The 24,637-nt window shown below is 50.2% G+C and overlaps 1 protein-coding gene across 2 annotated transcripts in view; it reads right to left on the bottom strand.

Annotated features, from left to right (window-relative positions):
* nol4lb (nucleolar protein 4-like b) overlaps window positions 1-24,637 on the bottom strand; it is a 97,003-nt gene that overhangs the window by 5,274 nt on the left and 67,092 nt on the right. For both annotated transcript variants that reach the window (XM_061257899.1, XM_061257900.1), the window contains exons 6-7: window positions 3,231-3,556; window positions 421-600 (exon numbers count right to left, since the gene is read on the bottom strand). In XM_061257899.1, coding sequence (XP_061113883.1) covers window positions 421-600; window positions 3,231-3,556 — 506 coding nt within the window. The remainder of the gene's footprint in view (window positions 1-420; window positions 601-3,230; window positions 3,557-24,637) is intronic.

The following is a 24,637-nucleotide window of genomic DNA, read 5'->3' on the forward strand; positions in this document are numbered from 1 at the left end:
GACTAAACTGACGCACCTATGGCCGCATGAGCCCTTGCCTCAACCAATCAGAGATCAGTTTGCTTACTCGTCACATTGATTCAGTGATTTTTGATGATTTTCGTTTAGCTCTCTTTATTTTTGGTTCAGCCTAGAAAAACATTTGACATTGTAAAATTGTAAAATGATATCGTCTGCTTCGGTTAATAACTGGAATATGAGCTTTGGGGCTGTAATTCACGCTGGAGCGAGTATGATGAATTTAGACAACATTCATAGAAAATGAATGGCAGGCTCGTCGGTAATTCTATTTCCGGGCCGTGGCGGCCATCTTATGGCGGTGCCACTTGCGGACGAACCAAAATGAATGGGCTTGAATGGAACCACGTGACCACGTTGCCTTTCCAGCTATAGAGTTGAATGGGTCCTCCAGACGCTCACATTGAAAGCCTTTAGCCGCTCGGGGTCCACGCCCTCGCTGTCATTCATCTTGTCACTGTCATCATGGTCATCATGGTCATCATCATCATCATCTGCAGCCTGGGCCCGGTTCACGGTCAGGTCCTCCGGAAAAGTCTCCATCTTCACTGAGTCATAGCTCCCTGAGCTGTACTGAGGAGACTGAACACACACACACACACACACACACACACACAGACAGAGACGGACACAAATGACATAAAATGCTCATGAGCGTTGACAAACACATCGGTAAGATCCACAATGTAATTCCAAAATGAAAGCCTCTTTGGATGGACCGTTTGCATTTCTTCAGACTGTGGACTGTCCACAAGGACAGGCAGCGTTATGAGCTTGTGTTCAACAGCCTCACTCTCACTCAAGTCCCTTTCATGTAGGAAAGCTGCCTGCCATCCTTTCAGCAGATACATATCAGCTGCCTCACACACACACACTCCTGCCTGTTCATCAGCTGGCTCTCACACACATACACACACACACACACACACTCCTGCCTGTTCATCGGCTGCCTCACACACACACACTCCTGCCTGTTCATCAGCTGCCTCACACACACACACACACACACACACTCCTGCCTGTTCATCAGCTGCCTCACACACACACACACACACACACACACACACACACACACACACACACACTCCTGCCTGTTCATCAGCTGCCTCACACACACACTTCTGCCTGTTCATCAGCTGGCTCTCACACTCACTCACACACACACACACACACACTCCTGCCTGTTCATCAGCTGCCTCACACACACACTTCTGCCTGTTCATCAGCTGGCTCTCTCACACACACACACACACACACACACACACACACACACACACACTCCTGCCTGTTCATCGGCTGCCTCACACACACACTCCTGCCTGTTCATCGGCTGCCTCACACACACACACACTCCTGCCGGTTCATAACAAGATGGTAAACTTACTCTGAACAGAAACCAAGTACAATTACGTCTGAGGGGACTTTAAGGGTTTATAAACCTTATAAAGAACAATGCCAGGACACAGAACAGAAATGCATTCAAAATCTGTATTATTTGACACGATTTTTTGATTGGAGCAGACAGTATTTGTGTGCATTCAAGGATATCTGAGCTACTTACAGAAGTTTCTGACATGCCGGCTCGACAATAGCTTGTATTAGGACATCGACGAGTTTGGGGTTTAAAGCAAGAAAATACACTTCAGTGCAATTGTGGCTAATTCGAGGCACTTCTCTGGTGTAGTACTGTTGACACAGGATGCCACAGCACTTCTTTCCACAGTGCAGGGCTCTCAGGCTGCAAGCATCATAGATTAAAGGTATTTTTTAAATAATCAGGTAATATACACTCATACCACATCTTTTTACACGCTTTTTACACGTTGCTTACAGTGTATTTTCTTGCCTAAAAATGACAAATCCGTTAATGGCTTATGGCCTATGCTAGTCATTGTGAAGCTGCCAGGCTATGAGAAATGTCTTGTGAAAGAACCAAAACTGCCAAGGCCAGAAAATATATACTAATTTAAATAATAACAAAAATCCAGAGTTATCCCAATAACACCATTACTGCAGTATGGTCAAAAATACAATCTATCTGTTTGACCAACTACACTGCCCAGACATGACTTGCAAGTGGTTTTGTCAAGCACCTGAAAAACATCCCACTGGTTTAGCCTTCCACTTTTGAGCTGCGAGACAACATCGAATCCATTCTGATGGCAATATAGTGTAACAAAATGGACAATGGCTCATTTGGTACACAGAGCATGGAAAAATAACACGTCTTAAAATTTCCTTCAAACGGAACACCACTGCAGCTACAGCATTACTGTAATGAAAAAGGGAGAGTTCATCAGTCCACTGCATTTACCTCTCCATAACACCAGGGGGAGACACACAGTAAAACAGTCAGTGAAGGACTATGGTAGATCATGTCGAAGGCAGACGAATATGTCAGCCATACAATTGACACTGTTCTGCTTATATTCAATATATATTTAGAAAAACCCGAGATCCACTGTGGGGGAGGCTTGCATCACATTCAAAAATAGAATAAACCTTTTTTAACACAGCTCTAACATGTTTCACCTAGATATATTACAAATATATATCTGAATGATGTACACTCAGCGATCACTTTATTAGGTAGACATGTACACCGGCTTATTAATGCAAATATCTAATCAGCCAATCATATGGCAGCAACTAAATACATAAACGCATGCAGACATGGTCAAGAGGTTCAGCTTTTTTCAGAACAAATGTCAGAATGGGGAAGAAATGTGATCTAAGTGACTTTGACTGTGGAATGATTGGTGCTATACAGGTTGGATTGAGTATCTCAGAAACTGCTGATCTCCTGGGATTTTCACACACACTAGTCTCTAGAGTTTGCAGAGAATGGTGCGAAAAACAAAAAACATCCAACGAGCAGCAGTTCTGTGGGCAAAAATCCATTATTAATGAGAGAGGTCAGTGGAGAAGGACCAGATTGGTCAAAGCTGACAGGAAGGTGACAGTCACGCAAATAACCACACATTACAACAGTGGTATGCAGAAGAGCATCTCTGAACATGTCAAACCTCTAAGTGGATAGGCTAGAGCAGTAGAAGACCAATAAGTCTAAAAAATAGGTCTAATAAATACAAAATAAAGTGCTCACTGAGTGTACGTATCTGATCACATCAGTATTATATCACTTGCAGGATGACCTGACAATGACACACCACATACCCAATCTCCTGTCAGACGGTGTGTTTTGTCCTCACCTTGTTGCCGTAGTCCCTGGCGTCGCGGTCGGCGGGGTGGGCCGGTTTCCCGGGGTACTTCCTGCGCAGGCCGTCGGGGGGGTCGGGCTGGAAGGGCCCCAGCAGGGGCCCGGCGGGCAGCCGCTCGCTGAGGTTCATGGGCTGCTGGTCCTCGGAGGAGGACGAGGAGGAGGTGGTGCTGAAGTCCAGCGGCCCCGGGGCCCCGTTCCCGTTCACCTCGCTGTACGGCCCCGGCCCCGCGCTCTCAGGCGCCGCGGCCCCGCCCGCTGAGGGAGGGGTCAGGGTGTGCAGTCCGTTCCCACTGCCGCTCTCCGAGGAGGAGTCGTCTGAAGAGGGAGGGAGAGACGGCGGTCAGGTGGGCAGATCACTGATGAACACATATCTCTACTGCTGGGAGCCATGGCACCATCAGCTGTACAGTATTCATCATAGTTTTGGATTACTGAGCTTGTCTGGTGTACTGGACCCCACCGTCTGTTCCTCTTGGTTGGCTCAATTGCACCAGGCAAGATCAACCGAGCACAGAAAAGTAATTGAATCCAAAGCAGTAACTTATTCGACCCAGATCTGGTATGAGGTAGTGTGAAAAATACTAGAAATTTGAAACAAATAATCCTCATTTAAATGTATCAACTACAACTGAATACCAGGCCTAACATCCTCACACACAGGTCCCGCTGAGGCACAAAACACACGTAACCTTCTGGGACACAGCAACAACGCAAACATTCTGCTCAGCCATAACACACGGTCCCGCGGGCCACCACACACAAAAGCCATCACCCTTCCAGAGCTCGCTGCTGGCTTATTTATGGGACATGCTTTCAAGCAACTCAGCCCACCCCAAACCCCACACACACAAAAAAAACAAAAAAAAACAACATATACTGCAGTTGCTACAGGGCAGCAGCAGAGGGCGCTGCGGTCTCTCTGGCTGCGGCACAGGGCTGGGGGGAACGACACCGTGGGTTCAGTGAAGTGTTAAAGGCGTGATGCGGGGAGAAAGGTCCGCCATGCTGCAGGAAGAGTTACTGCGAATTAGTTTATTAAACAGATCCAGCCTGGAGCGCAGCCAGCCCAGCAATAATAGGGGGCTTATTCATGAGCGCAGAGCGCACTGATTAAAGTACCCAGAGAACGGGCCACGCGGTCACACGCGTCTCTCAGGGCGCGGAGGGGCGCCGGGGCCGGGGGAACGGCGGCCGGGCGCGCAAAACGGAACCGCTCCGCTCAGAACCCGACCGTGTAAGCGGCTTACGGGCCCGGCGAACAGGGTTGTTAGTTAAGCAGATAAATAATGCAGTGTGACTTCATTAAAAGTGTGTCAGCGCTGCGAGCAGCGCGCGTGTCGGCCGGGGAGGGCGTCCGGAGCGTGGAAGGAATGTGCGCAACGCCGCCTGCTCCGGTCACAAGCCTGAACGCAGAGATTTCACGCAGGGAACCCAAGACCGGCACGTCTAGACGGAGAGAGGCCGTCCATCTGCTCCTCTTCTCCTCCGTCCGTGTCCGTCTCCGTCCCCTCGCGCGCTCCTCACGCACTGCGTTGCTGTGCGGTGCGTGTGGCTGATGGATGACTGTGGCCACTGCCTCCTGCCCTCTCTCAGCCTCCTCAGGAAGTGCTTCAGGGCGGGGACCGAGCCGGCAGGACCTCTCTTATTTTTGTGTGTCTGTGAAAGCGGGGCTCTCTCTCCCTCTCTCACTCACTCTCTCTCTCGCTCACTCTCTCTCTCCCTCTCTCACTCACTCTCTCTATCTCTCCCTCTCTCGCTCACTCTCTCTCCCTCTCCCTCTATCACTCACTCTCTCTCTCTCTCTCCCTCTCTCGCTCACTCTCTCTCCCTCTCCCTCTCACTCACTCTCTCTCTCTCTCCCTCTCTCTCTTCTCTCTCTCTCTCCCTCTCTCTCTCTCTCGCTCACTCACTCTCTCTCTCCCTCCTTCTCTCTCTCCCTCACTCTCTCTCTCCCTCTCTTGGTCACTCTCTCTCTCCCTCTCACTCTCGCTCACTCTCTCTAACGTGTGGAAGTGCCCTCTCTCTCTCTCTCTCTCTCTCTCTCTAACATGTGTGGAAGTGCCCTCTCTCTGTCTATCAGCTGTGGAAAGGGCTCTCTCTCTCTCTCTCTCTCCCTGTCTCTCTCTCGGCAGAGCGCACGTGCAGTGCTGGGTGGCTGTGCACGGTGCAGATTTGGGCTCAGGGCTATGCGCCGTGCTCTGAGCATGTGCGGCGAGGGCAGTATTGGGGTCAGCCCTGCAAAGCCCTGAGGGAGGGGAGGAGAGAGCCAGAGAGCAGATCAATGGAGAGAGAGAGAGAGAGAGAGAGAGCTGTGAGCAAGGTTGAGAGTGAGGGAGGGAGGGGGCCGTGAGCCGGTCAGTGGGAGGGAGATAGAGGAGTGCAGAGAGACAAGGAGGCAGATTGAAAGAGGGAGGAGGTCAGAGAGAGAGTCAGGGAGGAGGTCAGAGACAGAGTGGGAGAGGGAGGCAGGTTGAGAGAGAGAGAAAGAGAAGGAGGTCAGAGAGAGAGAGAGTCAGCGAGGAGGTCAGAGAGAGAGTCAGAGAGAGAGGCAGGGAGGCAGACTGAAAGAGAGAGAGAGGAGGTCAGAGAGTGGCAGGCAGGAGGTCAGAGAGAGGGAAATGAAGAGGGAGGGAAAGATAGAAGGAGTGGGAGATGAAGATGGAAATGTGGAGGGGGATGGAGAGAAAAATGGGAAGGAGGACAGAGATGGAGGATAGAGAAAAGGAGCGAGAAAGAGAGAGATGGGAGCGAGAGCTAGAAAGAGAGAGAGAGAGAGAAGGAGAGAGTGCAATCGGCCTTTGGGGAACAACAGCAGTGGAGGCAGCCGTTTATTTATTAGAGTATAAAAAGTATTCATGCGCGCAGAGTAAGGCTAGCCTAATTCCTGCCAGCTCTACACAAATCCCCCTCAGGAGCTGTGCTCGGGCCTGTGTGGGATCAGACACCTCTCTCCTTCTCCCTCTTAAAGGAACAGCCCCAGCGCTGCACTGCCACTGGGACGGTCGGGAGCAGGGCCGGGGTGAGAGAGGAAACCGCCACAAACCGCGGAGAGGAGAGATACCCTCACGCACTGTTCGCATTCCAGCTCACAGCCCAACGGCTCCCGCATAAAGCAGCTAATACAACAAGAAAACTGCTCCTCCGCGTGCAAAAATCAGACAATTTAACATCTATGTCTAGACAGGCCTGCCCTTCCTGTTATGCCTTCCCACCTTGGCGAGAAATGGAGACGGTAATGTAATGTTTGAGCCACGCACGCACGCTCGCTGGACGCATTCACCGGCACACTCGCCAGGGCTTCGTTTACGGCCGTCATCCATATTCAGCGTCTCCGTGAAGGCCCCGCACAGACAGAGACAGCAGGGGGCATGGTGTCGCTCTCTTGACATGCCCCCGATACTACAGCACTGAATCAGCAGCCACAGCGGAGGCCTTCCCTTCCCACAAATCCCTGCTCGCATGCGGGGCTGACAGGGTACGGGATCTCACATCTCCCGCTCCCCCCCCCCCCCCCCCCAAAAAAAAAACCTTTCAAGTTCCCTGAGCATAGGGGCCTGTGCTGCAGGAGCCTCATTAGGACACTGTCTCCATGGCCGGTGACAGAGCCTCAGTGTCGCTGGAAGAAAGCGAGGCAGCATCTCAGAGGAGCCTGTGTGCTTTGTGTTTGCTCCTCTGCCTATCTCCCCACATAACAATGCAGGCACACACTCCGATACGCTGGCCTTGAGTCTGCCTGCAGACCCGGAGCTGGGCCGGGGATTGGCACGGGCTGTATCTGGGACAAAGCCCACAATGTCCTTGTGTGTCTCCAGCTCCTCAGCATCAGGCTAAACAACAAACAGACCCCTGTTGCCCTTCAAGACTAAAGGCACTCGCAAATAACAAAGGCCGAGTATTTCTTCGGAAATTTAAGTCTGTGGCCAAACATGGGCAAACTCAGTACAGGTTCCAAAATAGCCTGAATTTGTTTTGTAAACCGTCTTTGTTTGGATATAATAAGCACAGCTAAGATTTAGGCACATAAATGTTTGGCAAAAGCACTTACAGAAAGCAGGAAATTTGCACGAGGCAATAATTACCTGAGACACAGCCCTATACATTACAATGTATTCATAAACTCAACAACAGGGTACAGGGTCATGTGATTAGAGACTAGATTGTGTATCAATTATTGGTTTGAAAAGAAGCCAAAAACAAGTTCACACCACCCTGTTGACAACATAATTCATATTATTAGTTAAAATTACACATTTACTTTACAAACTACGCATTTTAAGCGTATATTTAGTCTTTCAGCAAGGCTGCACATCACAAGTTTTTAATAACGTGGTAGCCTGCTAGCAAACTTGTCTGCGGTCCTGTTATTCAAATAAACAGCACAGCACTGTACACACTGTCATCTATACCGACAGGTTGACATTTTTTCCTCCAAAAATATGAAAATAACTGTGAGTGTGACAAGAAATATGCTTCTGTTAATTGCTTAAGAGATAGAAACATCAAAGAACGCAGCCTAGCTTTCAACGACAGAGACTAGCCTGCCCAGTCATCCTCCCGACTGCCGCATATTTATCAACAATTATGTTAATGATGTCAGCCGCTGACATCCAATTTAAATATCCCTCACCGCGATTCAGTTTGACACCGCCCTCAATAAAATACACAATTTGCATATGTTGTGACCATGTGAATGGAAACAGCCAATGAACCACAACCAACCAAGTGAAGGGCATTAATGCAAAGAGAGAGAAAAAAGAGAAAAACCCCCCTTTGGAGCTGGAGGTCTTAACTGAATACACAAACACGAGTGTGTCTGCTTTACATCAGGGCTGCAATTGAAATGAAATGGGGGAAGAGGCAGAGTTGTTTTCGCTGAAAAAACCCGCGCCGAGGACCGATATGGAACTGAAAGGGAAGCGAGGCAATGACTCAAATCCTGTCAAAGGAAAGATACCTGTCAGAACTCTTCAAACTCAAACCCTTCCTCAGACTACCTATAAATAAGAAATAATGACACACTCATGGTGACAAAAACCTTTACGCTAGTGATAATACAGAGGCTTAGTTTTTAATTAAATCAAGCCTTTTGGCATTTTATTATAATACGTAAAGTATCTTCACAAAGATTCGGCTGTTCATGAACATGATTCACACAGGCCCATTGTTTGATGGCGATCAGTGGTTCAAGAGCTCAGTGACTCAGTACACTGGGGAATCAGTCAAACAGCCTGCTTGACTGTTGGAAGTGAATGTGTGTGGACTGTCATCAGAGCAGTGTTCAGACCTGCAGGTAGGGGGCTGAATAAGGCAGACAGCAGTGGGAGCTGCAGGTAGGGGGCTGAATAAGGCAGAGCAGCAGTGTTCAGACCTGCAGGTAGGGGGCTGAATAAGGCAGAGCAGCAGTGTTCAGACCTGCAGGTAGGGGGCTGAATAAGGCGGAGCAGCAGTGTTCAGACCTGCAGGTAGGGGGCTGAATAAGGCAGAGCAGCAGTGTTCAGACCTGCAGGTAGGGGGCTGAATAAGGCAGAGCAGCAGTGTTCAGACCTGCAGGTAGGGGGCTGAATAAGGCAGAGCAGCAGTGTTCAGACTTGCAGGTAGGGGGCTCAATATGGCAGAGCAGCAGTGTTCAGACCTGCAGGTAGGGGGCTGAATAAGGCAGAGCAGCAGTGTTCAGACCTGCAGGTAGGGGGCTGAATAAGGCAGAGCAGCAGTGGGACCTGCAGGTAGGGGGCTGAATAAGGCAGAGCAGCAGTGTTCAGACCTGCAGGTAGGGGGCTGAATAAGGCAGACAGCAGTGTTCAGACCTGCAGGTAGGGGGCTGAATAAGGCAGAGCAGCAGTGGGAGCAGCCAGTGAGGCAGGCCTCGCTCTACGGCCTGTTCAACAGCTCGGAGACCAGAGAGCCTGCAGGCTGCTTGTGCTCCTGTGACATTTGGGAAAGAGTCATCCTGGAAGAAAAAACACTCTTTCCTCTTCAGTTTCTCCTCCTCTCAGACAAGGCAGTTTGAGCGTGCCCGTGCTAGTGCCTCACTGCAAGCCTGACGCCGGGTTTTTGGGACTCCTTGATATCGGCACAACATCACTCAGATCCACAGAATTCATTACCGTAAGCTCTTCCCAGAACACATAGCGATGCCCAGACTGAATATGTATGACTCAAAAATGACTATGCATGTCACACCCCCAACCAGAGCTGCTCTTATGGCCGGCGGCTCTACAGACCACTGTGATAACACTGTACACACAAACCTGGCATACTTTCATTTCTATGGCCATTTGACCCCTGAAAACTTTTGACAAAAGTACCACTTAGCACCCTCTCCATAAAGGACCCCACTGCCCTTTCCTGCTAGTCATAATTATATTCTCAAAGATACAACTGCATTTATTTCCAAATATCTCACGCATTCTGCAGTTGAGAAGCAGTATTAGTCATTACCAAGCATGTCTACAGTTTGTTTAATATTTTTGTTCTGCTGAGAAATGAAAGCACTTTTCTGTGCTTGTATTTGGGATATTGGAGATTTCACGGTCAGTGGCGATCTCACGAGATCCAGACCTCACAGCTGTAACGACGCCCCTCAAACTGACTCACGGGTCGACTCACCCTGCGCTCAGCGCGGCCGCCCTGACAACAGAAGGGCTCTGAGTTCCCTCCTTAAAGATGGCCGCCCCTGTCCCCAACACGGAGCCGCTTCAAATGGGGAACGACCCGAACCGGCCCCGGTCGACGCGCTGGTCGAGTGGACCGCGTTCGCTCCGTCGCTCCGGGCGGGTCTGAGGACGGACCGCCGGGCGCGGGGTGAGGCGGTCGGGCGGACCCTGCGGTCCTGCGCGGTCCCCTGCCGCGCCGCCCCGCTCCCGGTCAGACTCTCCCGCGGAGACGCTGAGACGTGGTGACACGCGGAGCGGCTGAGGGAAGCCGTGGGACTCCCGGGAACGGAGCGCGCTTTTCCCCCGTTTGATGCTGCGTGAGCTGCTGACGGAGGCCATCGATACCAATTAACAGCAGCTTTTTACAGACATAAAGGTGTATAAATCACAGTGCCATCACCTTTTATCCACTGGCAGTGTGGCCCGCATTGATCCAATTAGAAAACTTGTAAACCTTTGATTTCTTGTTGCTGTAATCCTTTCTATTGCATTACCGTTAGCTGAAATCTTACTCTACAGAGCAAATACTCTGAAGACATAAACAATTTGTGGATGACTGATCACAGTAAACAGTGCCTGGCAGGGTTCTGCCCTTCTGTCAGGTGGGAGACGGCTAGCTGTGTGCCTGCCATCCTGGCAGTGTCCAACTGAATGTGTGTGTGTGTGTGTGTGTGTGTGGGTGTGTATGCGTGTGTGCCCACGTATGTGTGTGTGTGTGTGTGTGTGTGTGTGTGTATGCGTGTGTGCCCACGTATGTGTGTGTGTGTGTGTGTGTGTGTGTGTGTGTGTGTGTATGCGTGTGTGCCCACGTATGTGTGTGTGTGTGTGTGTGTGTGTGTGTATGCGTGTGTGTGTGTGTGTGTGTGTGTGCCCACGTGTGTGTGTGTGTGTGTGTGTGCGTGTGTGTGCCCACGTGTGTGTGTGTGTGTGTGTGCGTGTGTGCCCATGTATGTGTGTGTGTGTGTGTGTGTGTGTGTGTGCCCACGTGTGTGTGTGTGTGTGTGTGTGTGTGTGTGTGCGTGTGTGTGTGTGCGTGTGTCTTATTGCAGGATGGTATGAGACGATGCTCTTTTTCAGCTTAGAACAAGGTAGCGTGATGCAGTCCTTGCTGGTTAACCAATCATTACCATAAAGTGCCGCAATTTGCCGATAGAATCAGAATCCATACAGAGAGGCAAGTAACAGGCTGATTTTTAATTCATGACTATGACCTCAAATTAAGCCGTCCTTCCATGGGGACCAGGCAGATTTTCACACTCATTTACAGGTCCAGCTGCTGCCTGCTACTGCTCTTATACAGACACATCCCTCTCACCCTGTCCTCTGCCTCCCGTTTCCCACCCGTCAAACACTCCCTATCTGCCATCTTTCCCCTCTCACGTCCCACCCCCTGACTCTCCTCCCCAAAATACCCAGCGCAGCCAATCTCCCATCTCCATCAGTGAATTACCCATCAGCCCCCCCCACGCGCCCCCCTCCTCCCCTGGAGCTGACAGTGTGGGCTGGGCTCCTGTGGAACGTGACTGTCACTTTGATACATGGGAGTGTTTAGGAGGCTGGGAACGCAGGGGAGGGCGCAGAGTGTCTCTGTCAGTGGGGGGGGGTGAGGCTTGGGTCCACACACACACACACACACACACACACACACACACACACACACACACACACACCCACACACACCCCCAGCTAAACTTACCGCGGAGCCAAAATGAGACACGTGCGCACACGCAATCCGTCACATCCTAAAAAACCGCCTGTGCCTTTTACTCTGGCGCAGGAGCTCGGAGCAGAGGCTCATGGGACACGGCTGGGTGGGTGCATCAATATTTTACCCAGCGCAGCACGCCACTGACAGAGGGAGGATACCACTGCACCAACCACTTTTTACTGAACCCCCTCACACACTCTCACACACAGGGCTGTGTGCATCACAGCTCATCTATACACATGCACACACACACACACACACACGCACAGACACACACACACTCATACACACACACACACACACACGCACACACACACACTCACTGTCATACTCAAACACAGCTGTATGCATCACGCCCCAATCTATACACACACATACACACACACTCACACTCATAGACACGCACATACTCACACAGCTGTGTGCATCACAGCTCATCTATACACACGCGCACACACACACACACACACACTCACACACTCATACAGCTGAGTGCATCATAGCTCATCTATACATACACACACACACACACACACACACACACATTTAGAAAAAGCACAGGCACACACACACACACACAGCTGTGTGCATCATAGCTCATCGGTAGCCTTTTCTTCTATTCTGAATCTGTGCCAACAGCAACAGATGTCAGTTCTGTTCCACTAAAGAAGAGCTTACTCTCAGTGCTGAATCACTCTTAAGTTTGTAAAACAATGTGCCCAGCAGGACTGCACTGAAACACCCTGAGCACGAGCAGGTATGACACAGCCTCTTTCATCTGTCAGCCGGGAGAACCAATCCAAACGTGTTCACCAAGTCCTTTCATCTCACGTCATCTGCCGAGATTTAACCCAATATGCATTAATACCAACCATAGTGATGAGAATAACAATGCATAAATTAAACACAGGGCAATATATTGACTCTATGCTCTGTGAACAAATTAATATATTTTGATCAATATGATCTAATCTGAACAGGGACGCCAGAATAAATCAATGGCTCCATTGTAGTTTGCCTCTTGTTCATTGATTTAAATAAACTGAGCAGATTAAACCCTGGCATTAATTAAGGGAATTGTTTGGGCCAATAAATTAAATACCACTTTACACACTCAGTGTGCAAACACAGCAGTGCCTCACAAACACAGTCCTCACTCAACCAACTCAGTCCAGACCATCAGAGAGAGACCAACCATCAGAGAGAGGCTAGCACTGCCTCACAAACATGATCCACACTCTACCAACTCAGTCCAGACTATTAGAGAGAGAGACCAACACTACCTCCCAAACACAGTCCTCACTCAACCAACTCAGTCCAGACCATCAGAGAGAGACCAGCACTGTCTCACAAAGACAATCCACACTCAACCAACTCAGTCCAGACCATCAGAGAGAGACTAACCATTAGAGAGAGACCAGCACTGCCTCCCAAACACAGTCGACACACAACCAGCTCAGTCCAGAGCATCTGAGGGATGAATGCTCTGATCTAAAAATACTTACTGCTCAACTGCACGTGTGCGCTTACACACGCACATACACACTCACATGCGTATGCACACACACTCTCTCTCATACGCACACACACACACACACACGTACGCATGTACACACACGCTCTCATGTCTGCACACATACTGTTCTAATGTGGGAATATTATTAAAGCAGGCGGATATGAGCTGATTATTAAAAGCAGGGAGCTGATTAGTCTGACGACCTGACATCATCAGAAATTATTTGAGGCAGTGGGTACATGGTTAAGGTGATCTGACCAGAGTGTGCTCTGTGCTTCTTTATGAGTTGTGTGTGTGTGTGTGTGTGTGTGTGTGTGTGTGTGTGTGTGTGTGTGTGTGGGTGGGTGGGGGTGTTATGTGCTTGTCAGCGGGTAAGAGGCTGTGACCCTTTTACACAAGCTGGATTTAGTCTCCACAAGTGACCTCCAGCACTTCCTCGCTGAATAAGTAAGAGGCACAGGAATCAGCAGTCTCCCACAGTCTGCATCCAGGAGCCGTCCGGCCAGGGGCTGTGATAAACACGTCAGAATCTCTTCCTTCTTCCTCGTCCCTCTCCCTCTCCCTCTCTCCCTCTCTCTGAGGTTTAAGGTGAACGAGTGAAGCTGGCCCCTTACCGACCCACACCTACCCAACCCTCCAGGCAGGCAGAGCCACACTTTCCCGAACGCTTTCCCCGACACACAGGCAGGCCCCAACCAAGCAGCGCGTGAACGATCAATACGAGCTCACTAACCCCCACACAGCTACTGTAGCGGGCGCTACGCTAACTGCTACTTTCCCGAAACGCCGCCCTTTAGCAGACCGACGGCAAGACCGGTTTAGAGAGAGCGCGTGGCGGGGCGGTGATTATGGCGGTACAGGTGCGGGAGGTGTTGGGGGGGGGCTGAGGTGTGGCGGGTGGACGAGCCGCTCTGTCATTTTTCATTTGCGGCTCAAGTGCGCCCTGACAGCTTGAAGAGGGTTTTTTTCCCCCTCGGCGGAGCTGACCTGCGCGCGAGCGGTAACAGATGCTAATTCCTTCACTCCCGCTTCCCCAATCTCCCCCGAGGGAGGCAGGGGGGGGGGGGCGGGGGCAGGGTGGGGGCCTTGGCGCTCGCTCCCCTCCGCGGGATTACAATGGATTATCCCGCTAAGAAGCGGCACGAGCTGCTCCCCATGCCTGCGCGGGGGATGGCATCCCCATAGCAACAAGCCGTTCCCCCGCTGCCCCTCTCTCTCCCCCGTGCAGCCAATCCTCAGCCCCCTCCTGGAGAACCAATGACAGCTGTCCCCCGCTGACAGAGGGAGCGCGGGCACCTCCGCGCAGCCCAGGCTGTGGGGGAGAAGGGGGTCGGGCTGAGAGGGAGAGGAGGCGCAGGGGAGACGCAGAGAGGTGGAGACCTCCTGTTGAGTTTGTCCTCTACTGTCTCAGACCCTCTGACAGGGCCAATAATCTTCACTCCTGACACCTGCTGTATACGAGCAGGCCTGCACAGAGACAGGCCCATCTGTGCAGGAACGTACACACACGCTCACACATAGCTGCACACACACACACACACACACACACAACACACACACATTGTGACACACATTCACGTACAGCCATACACACACACACACACGCTCACACACAGCCTTACACACACACACACACACACACACACACACACACATTGTGACACACATTCACATACAGCCATACACACACACACACACATATACACACACACACACACACATTCACATACAGCCATACACACACACACACGCTCACACACAGCCTTACACATACACACACATTCACATACGCACACACAGCAGTACACACGCACACACACACAGCCGTACACACACACACACACACACACATTCACATACTCACACATAGCTGTACACATGCACACACACAGCCATACACACACACAGACACACACACACAGGCATAGATACAGTCGTTCACACACGCACACACAGTTTTAATGATACTGCTGAACACAGAGAGTGGATACTCTCCTGTTAGTTGAACTACTCTGCTCTTATAAAAGTTAATACGGCTCTCTTCACAGAGACCACAGTCAAGTACAATAAAAAGGACATTCCCCAGTTTGGGATACGGAAGGAGGGGAAGAGGGGTTCAAAGGAAAGCAGGGTAATTAGAGGGAGGAACATCTCCCAGAGAGATTTCTAATAAAGAAAAATTTATTAACAGTTCCTCTCCCCAGTGCTTATAGAAACCAGCAACACCGAACAGCACTCTCCACATTTACTCTAATTGGCCCCCCACAGTAAGGGCCCTCACTGAGTGTGTGGTGCAGCGCAGTAGTACAGACCCCAGTGTGGTGTGTTCATGGGGCTCCAGTACAGGCCCCAGTGTGGTGTGTTCATGGGGCTCCAGTACAGGCCCCAGTGTGGTGTGTTCATGGGGCTCCAGTACAGGCCCCAGTGTGATGTCTTCATGGGGCTCCAGTACAGGCCCCAGTGTGATGTCTTCATGGGGCTCCAGTACAAGCCCCAGTGTGGTGTGTTCATGGGGCTCCAGTACAGGCCCCAGTGTGGTGTGTTCATGGGGCTCCAGTACAGGCCCCAGTGTGGTGTGTTCATGGGGCTCCAGTACAGGCCCCAGTGTGGTGTGTTCATGGGGCTCCAGTACAAGCCCCAGTGTGGTGTGTTCATGGGGCTCCAGTACAGGCCCCAGTGTGGTGTGTTCATGGGGCTCCAGTACAGGCCCCAGTGTGGTGTGTTCATGGGGCTCCAGTACAGGCCTTTGGGTGGTGAGGCCTGGCCCCCCTTTCCCCTGCCAAAAGAAGGGGCCCTAGCAACACAGGCCCAAGAATAATGTCCAGACAGAAGACAAAGCCCTCCAGAGCGATAAAAGACAGAGTTTTGTTTGGTGTAGATGTATGAGGCTCACCATTCACCACGCATCACTGAAAAGGATCTCAGAGAGCTGCAGAAAGGGCGGCATTGTTCCAGCGACACGCAGGCCAGACGGTCTGCGATAGCCCGCGCTCCCCGTCCTCTGTCCCGGGCCGAGGGGGGGAGGAGGCGCGAGGGCTGGGGGGGGGAGGAGGCGTGAGGGCGAAGCCTTCGACCGCGAGAGCGCGGCAGTGTAAACACCGGGTAGAGAAACAGAACAACAGAAACAGCAACGCGCTGAACAGCATTACACCTTGCAGCTCCCGACACGCGAGCCAATGCGGAAACCGGGCAGCCGTTCAACTCCTAATGGGATATCGGGGCCTGAGCAGAGGGAGACAATGGCAGCGCGGGCGGGCAGACACGGGCTCTCCCCCTAGCCTTTAACCCAATTCCCCTCCGCTCCTCTCCGCGCGTGTACACGCCGCTAAGACCCTTCTTCTCCTAATTTACCGTGCCATCCTCGCTAAGCAGTCCTACGGCGCGGGCGGCCGGCAGGAGCGCCAATTTCAGCCCGTGTGGAGCAGAGGGACCAGAGGAGACGAGAGGGGGCTCTAATTCCCCCAACTGAATAGACATTATTGTCCTTTAAAAAAGGCAAAAGACAAAAAGGCCATTTAATGGTCTGGTGAAATGACGGCACAGCGGCGGAGGAGAGGAAATCGGTAATGAGAGAGGAGGGGATGACAAATCACAAGCTCTGCAGCCACATGCCTCCCAACCGTGAGAGCGTTTATTCAGCTTCACAGAGAGGGTCTGTCTGCACCCACACTGCTGCACCGACATGCACTCATTAACATACTCACACACTCACTGCACATACAGCACATACAGCACACACATACAGCACACACAGCACACACACACAGCACATACAGCACACACACACAGCACATACAGCACACACACACACACACAGCACATACAGCACACACACACACACATACAGCACACACATACAGCATACACTGCACACACACATACAGCATACACATACAGCATACACATACAGCACACACACACATACAGCACACACATACAGCATACACTGCACACACACACATACAGCATACACATACAGCACACACACACAGCACACACACACACATACATACACACATACAGCACACACACACATACATACACGCACAGCACACACACACACACAGCACACACAGCACACACACACACATACAGCACACACATACAGCATACACTGCACACACACACATACAGCATACACATACAGCACACACACACAGCACACACACACATACATACGCACATACAGCACACACACATACAGCACATACACACAGCACACACTGCAGACACAGTACACATTCACACACACACATACAGCACATACCATACCCAACCACACACACCGATACAGGCAGACACACAGAACATGAACTACAACACACTGACTGATATCCACGCATACACCTCATGAGCACAAATACACATACACTAGGGTTTCCCCTTTATAGGAAAGGTGGTAGTACACCTCTCCTAAATCACCCAGTGTCTCGCCTAACATTGCAAAAACAATAAGCTTGTGATTACATTTGCAATGCAAGAACGAGCCGCTGTCCTTTACTGTACCAACTCTTCATTTGGACACCGATGGCTAGCCTAATTACTGCATTAGAAGCCAGCATCCAACAGAGCAGAGCATGTGGTCCCTGCAGCACACCATCACATACTCTGTGTGATTAGAATGTTAAGGACTCAACGTTTTCATGCAATAATTCCCACCTAAATATGTTCCACTGCCGTCTTTTTGTGAAAATAATATTTAAGAGCAGTTATACAAACACAAAAATAATCATTTACACTCAAATGAGGGGGAAACATAGCACTTGAACTTTGTTATTAAGCTATTGAGCTATTAAGGAAAAAATAGCTTTTTGCTCAACTCCAGTTCCTCAAATATGGCTTCATGCCATCTTCAGATGTGACTAGCATCATGTATCCTGTTTCAGCTAAACACTTTCACAACTACCAATCTAAAATAATAACTTTACTGGCAGAACTTTGGGCAGGATGTTGATAAAGGCCACTGGGCAGTGTGGAATATGCTGTGAAATGAAAAGGTACCGCCTCGGTAGCATGCCTCTTTCTCCCCCACTGCAAAACCACTTCCTTTATTCAGCACTACCCAGCCCAGTCAGCTGCTACCCTAAAATATATTCTGGGGGAAACACAGTAGCATGCATGTACACACACACACACACACACACACAAACAGACACACACAGAGACACACAAAGAGACACACAGAGACACACAGAGACACACAGAGACACACAGAGACACACACAGACACACAGAGACACACAGAGAGACACACACACACACACACACACACACACACACACACACACAAACAGACACACACAGAGACACACAAAGAGACACACAGAGACACACAGAGACACAGAGACACACAGAGACACACAGAGACACACAGAGACACACACACACACACACACACACAGACAGACACACACAGAGACACACAGAGGCACACAGAGGCACACAGAGGCACACACACACACACACAAGCAGCCATGACGCACCCCTGATTTTCAGTGGCATAACTTCCATAAGAACATCCATCAGGAACTGCAATAAAAGCAAAGCACAACCATGCCCTGATTGAGTCTCCATCAGCTGTGATTCATGTACAGGATCACGCAGAGCTCTGTGCTACATAGTACGGCTACCTGTCACAGGGAGCGTTTTCCACCATGTTAGCGACTCACCTCAACCCGAGAGCCAGGAATGTAAGTGATAAAGAAATCATCATGATTATATTTTTATCTTTTCCATGGACAAATAAGAATTTTTCCAGAAAAGGTTGGGCCTGCATTTTCATACGTTAGATATGTCTTGCTTTAAAATGACTTCACACAACCATGTCAAGAGGTACTATAATAACAACAACAGACATCCAATCAGACAGAAGTATAATTGCATGTCAAATTCTACTGAAAAGCTGAAGAATTATGAAGGGACCAGCGATGTTTACACAATGCCAAAAGCACAAAACAATAGAGGGAACCCATGAATTATGAAACATTACAGAAGCACAATGTGACTTAAATCTTAAATATCACAGCATCATAAACTGACTGGTGGCAGAGAAGTTCAAACATAACAATATTTTACAGCCGAGGTTGTACATGAATCACATCATTCACAAAGCAAGCACTGCAACTTTCAATTTACACTGGTCACTCTAGCTAAATGTACCATTGTAAAGAACTAAATATGTATTTAGTCTTTTCATCTCAATTGGAATTTAGTGAAATATACATTTATCTGCATTTAACAATAATAATAAAACATCCACATTCAGGGTATAATGATGCATGTGGTAAGGGTCAAGTTACACATGCGCAAGAGCGTATGTCCGATACAATGCCTCGGCGTGAAACAACTTAAAGGTCTTGTTTCCATCCCTCGTCTGGTACGGGATTGCTTAAAATGGAGGAGAAGACTGTATATTGCCTCCGAGCAACACGCCCCCTCCTCGGTGCTAAAGAGAACGAAGCGTTAATTACCCATGCTCCTTTGCAACAGCACAGCTCTGCCACTCACTGCCACTCACCCCGCGCTGCCAGGCTTCCTCTAACGAGGAGAGGGGAGAGCAGGGGAGAGGGGGGAGGTACGGCATCTCCTCTAAACACACATTGCCTCACATTTTACTCCGCTTTGATCAAGCTAAATTAATATTGCATCAGGCATGGCTTGAGGGGGGAAAAAAACGCTGTACTAGAATAACTCACGAGACACTAACCCCAGCCAATGTAATCACACGGCTATTCATTCTCTGCTTTTTGTTGTCATTTTTCTAGACTTCCAATGATTTCCAATAATCAAGAAATGGGCTAGCCAGGTTGAAATGGGAAGCACTGGGTAAGGGACCATCATTAAAGACCCGTCTGTTTCTCCTGGTGTTCAGCTGCACCTCCCCTCGGCACTGGGGTGAGCTACGGCGGGACAGACTGGGTATCGGTAGTGTACAGTACAACGCAGCATGCTCCCTGGCATCTGACCAGAGGGAGAGACAGTGAGAGAGAGGCAGAGAGAGGGGGGCTTTAACAATGGGCCGCTCCTCCTGGACTGATCGTTTGAGAGGGGGAGAGGGAGTGGGAGGGAATGGGAGATGGAGAGAGAGGGAACGGGAGAGGGCGGAGGGGTGGGGGAAGGGCCTACGTGAGTACATGTGCAGTGTTAAAGGGACCATCTTCCTCTTACAGTGAGAAAGGAGTGAGACAGAGAGAGGGAGGGAGGGAGGGAGAGAGAGGGTGGACAAAGAAGAGAAGAGGAACACAAGAGAAGGGAGGGGGAGGGAGAGAGAGAGGGGGTGGGGGAACAGGGCGAATCTCTTTTCTGTCAGCAGATGCCAAATCTTTCACAGCTAAAAGCCTCACATACAAGGGATTCAATGCAAGAGTCACAGACAAACACACACACACACTAACACACACACAGACAGACAGACACGCACGCACGCACACACACACACGCACACACACACAAACATGCGTGTGCGTAGGCAGGTGTTGTGTGTTTGTGTTTATGTGCTGTGTGTGCTTGTGCGTATATGCAGGCGTGTGTATATGAGGGTCTTTATCTCTCCTTTAAGCCAGTATTATGCTGCAGCTCGCTCTAGTTTAGAGAGAAGTAGGGTTAGGAGGCTAGCCTGTGAGCAGGGGACAGCTGGGTGACCGAACCCTCTCTGACAGGACTGACTGCTTTCAGACATGTTTGTTTTGAACACACTTTGCGTCCGTCGTCCAGATCGTGGTGCCGATTGGATCGGATAGATTAGAAGAATGGATTATTGAAGAAGTACCCTGAGCCTACAGCAGCAGGACACAGCTAGGGCGAGGCGGCACTGCCTCATACACTTTCTCTGTGTTAGTGGCTCACTCACGCACTAACACACTCACACACCTGAGTGTAGAGGAATGAGGGGGTGGAAGATAATGGAGAAAGGCCTCTGGGCCCGGTTGCATGATGACTCAGCGAAGGTGCATATAAAGATGGCTCCTGTCATGGAATGAGGCGGAATGGTAGAACAGAATGAGATATCTTCAGAGGAAGGAGGTCGGTGACGTTCCAGGGGGCTAAAACGGCACACTGGCCACACTCCCAGTGCACACTACCAGTTCCCTACTCCCGCTCTCTGAGCTGAGCTGCCCCACTGGAAGTTGGGCAGTTGACAGTTGGTATGTGATGGGATTGTGGGGGATTCGAAAGTGAGTTTTAACATAGTACAAGGCAACAGGTAATGTTTGGGCAAGCAGACAGCATAGCCCAACTGAGCGTACTGGCTAGCTAAATGGAGGTTAACGGACAGCACGAGCTGATTGTGCTGACTGACAGTGTTGGCTTACTTTAAGTTGGGTCTAGTGGACGGTTTAGTTTAGCTGAGTAGAGGCTTGTGGGCAGTATAAGTTAGCTGTGGGGGTTGGTATGCCGTCACATTCGGTAAGCTGACAGTCTTGAGTTGACAGAACTGGCTAGCTAGCGGTACGGGGACAGCCATCACTACGACATCCTGCCAGACAGGTGTCACGAGGTCCTGAGCGTCCTTGCATTAGGCATGAAGCAGCAGGGATTTCATCACATGACCTGCAAACTTTGCATGTCTACGTAAGATTACGGCACAGAGTGGGAACAAAACCTCTGCTGACAGACGGAAGCCCTCTTGGGCCCTTTTTCACTCAGCTGCCATCCAAACCACTTAGTATCTTAAAGGAACACGCCTCTTCATATATAACACGTAGATTATCACCTTTCCAGATGAGTGAATGGAGATCTGGACACAGCTTTCATTCAGAAGTCCCACCTTGATGTTCTGCCTCTCTGTTCCTTTTTCATTAACTCTTCAGTAAGTGAAATGGATGCATCCGATACGACATGTTCTATAAACAGAAATAACCCTCTAAGCGTGCGGAGATGCATCAGGAAGAGAGCTATAGCATGCCGCTGAAATGTATCGTGTATTCATCACAACCAGATCTGCTTGATGGTCTTCCTTGTAAGAAGTCGCAGGCTCGAGTGTCCAGGAGAAAGGTGCAGAGTTTCTCCTGGTCATAACTCCTGAAAGGACACATTTATTTCCTGTTATTAAAAATACCAATGTGTCGATGGATGCCGTGTTCCTGAGAGGCCTCTGCGTTTTGGAGGCTAATGCAACCTCTCAAAGCTTCCGAGAACCTGATGCCGCTTGAAATCGGTCCCAAAACCTTCAGCGCGTTTGCGCTTGTCTTCCGTGTCCCGGGACCTCCAAGGACGAGGATCAGGTTGGGTTGCGCCGTCCCGCACTCCGTCGATCGGGCGAAGGGGGAGCTCTATAAATAGAAGGTAAGCTCCTTCCCCCTTAAAGAAGGGAGCGCGTGCGTGACTGCTGCCCAAACGCTCCACTGCTGACCTGTTTGTCTGCTCCATTAGCGGGCCGTCCGTCAGCAGGCCGCCCCGAGAGGGCCAAAACATGGCTCCTCGTCTCCAGGGGCCGCTGCGAAGCTCCTGTCCAGCTGCTCTCTGAAAGCTTCGTCACTGAACTGGCCCCAACTGGAGCTACTGCCCACTGCTCTGTGAGAGCTTCATCACTGAACTGCCCCCAACTGGAGCTACTGCCTACTGCTCTCTGAGAGCTTCGTCACTGAACTGCCCCCAACTGGAGCTACTGCCTACTGCTCTCTGAGAGCTTCATCACTGAACTGCCCCCAACTGGAGCTACTGCCCCCAACTGGAGCTACTGCCCACTGCTCTCCGAGAGCTTCATCACTGAACTGCCCCCAACTGGAGCGAGGATGCTAATGCTAATGGCCTGACGTGTTTCCAGACAGCACGGTTGCCGTCTTGAACGTACATTCCAGCGCCCCTATCAGCCTCACCTCTCACTCAGTATGTACACTGGACATGTGTGTTACTGCCCCACGGGCTACAAATAACACGGAGAGTAAAATGGGAAAAAAAGATGAACACACATGTTTGTTCGCGGTTCCTATTACAGAGCCTAAGAAACGGGCATGTAACTGATTTTTACACCGTCTGATCTGAACAGTGTGAGTCTCATGGGTGCACAAGTGTGTCGCTCTGACACCGGCTGCAGAATCTCACAATGAGGCTTTGCCTCTCACACCAGTCACTCCTGGGAAAGTTCCTCCGCTGTAATCTACTTGTTAAATATCTGCAGTCTAAATGTATTCCTCCACACAGTGCAGGGCTTCAGGAATTGTGAGATTCAATTTATGGTTTACATCCTGTAGTCCTCCCTTCCAGACCGCACATTAGCACACTGCTGGGTTCAAACGAGATAGGCAGACAACAGCCTGTCGCTGAGTCTGTCGTGCGGGGTGGATTATGAGAAAATAACAAGAAATATAACTGCGGTTATTAGCATTAACACATAGCAGTTAAGAAAAGCAATTGTGAGGGAAAAAAAGTCCCATGTTAAAGAAATATGACTCTGAAGTGCCATCACCAAACCGCTCCGCCCTCCCCATCTACATAAACGTGTGCGCAAACACACACCCTTGCACACACACACGCACACACACACGCACGCACACACACTCGCTCACAGACCTACCCCATTCCCCCACCATTCAGCTCCTGGCTACAGTAAATTAAATTTGCTCCAATTTTTGTTCCCTATAAAAGATTCAGCAGGAAGGTGATCTCAATCTAGGTCACTGACATTTTGCGTCCGCACTCCTCCAAGGAATGTCATTAGGATTTCATCACGTTTAATATTCAGCCTCTCTCACTCATTACACTCCGTGGGTCTGTGCTTACGGTGCCTGCAGTGTGATTTAGCACTAATTCCCTTTATTAAGCTTCTCTCAGTGTTCCCCGCGGCTTGGTTTTTGGGGGCCAGTTAAAGGGGCAGCTGCACCCTTCTGAAGCGCTTAGGTGAGCTCTCGCCCTCCCTCACGCAGCGGCGCTGCCCCGTGAGCCAGCCTCCATCGCACGGAGGAGTCACCCACCCTCAGACGCCTTCATTTGGGGAAGAGTCGGGTCAACCGACGCAGCTTGAAAAAGAACACCGAATCCAGTTCCCGCCCTCCTAGCGACAGATCGGTGTGTTTTGTGTCACTCGCTCAGAGCGAGCGCTTCTTCGAGTCAACCGGCACCATGAAAGTGAAATCCTCCAGCAGACGTTTGAAAGGCATCAAAACGACCCGTTTAAACAGTGACTCCTGAGGGAAAGGCATGCCAGGTACGGAGAGTAAACAGCCGATTCACGCACAGCGCACGCAAACCAGAATCCAATCGAAGCTTGGCAGAGATGTGAATAACCAGCATTATGCACCCATGAAAAAACAACCTCCAGTTCCCTCACCAGACTGCCGTAATCACAGAGCCAGATTGTTATGGCGAATGGCAGTTCCAGCTCTTTACCCCCCTGTTCAGCACCGACAGCCCTCTCCTTCTGCCTAACTGACAAAGCCCAGAGAAGGCAAACTGGATGGACAAGAATTCTGTTCTAACATCCAGAACCCTGCAGCCACACTAGCCAAAGTCATGTATTCAATCTACTGAGGTTTACGTAATTCAATTACCCCATTATCCATTTTCCTCTTTGATCTCAT

Source organism: Conger conger, chromosome 10 (genome assembly GCF_963514075.1).
Source record: "Conger conger chromosome 10, fConCon1.1, whole genome shotgun sequence".
NCBI lineage: Eukaryota > Metazoa > Chordata > Actinopteri > Anguilliformes > Congridae > Conger > Conger conger.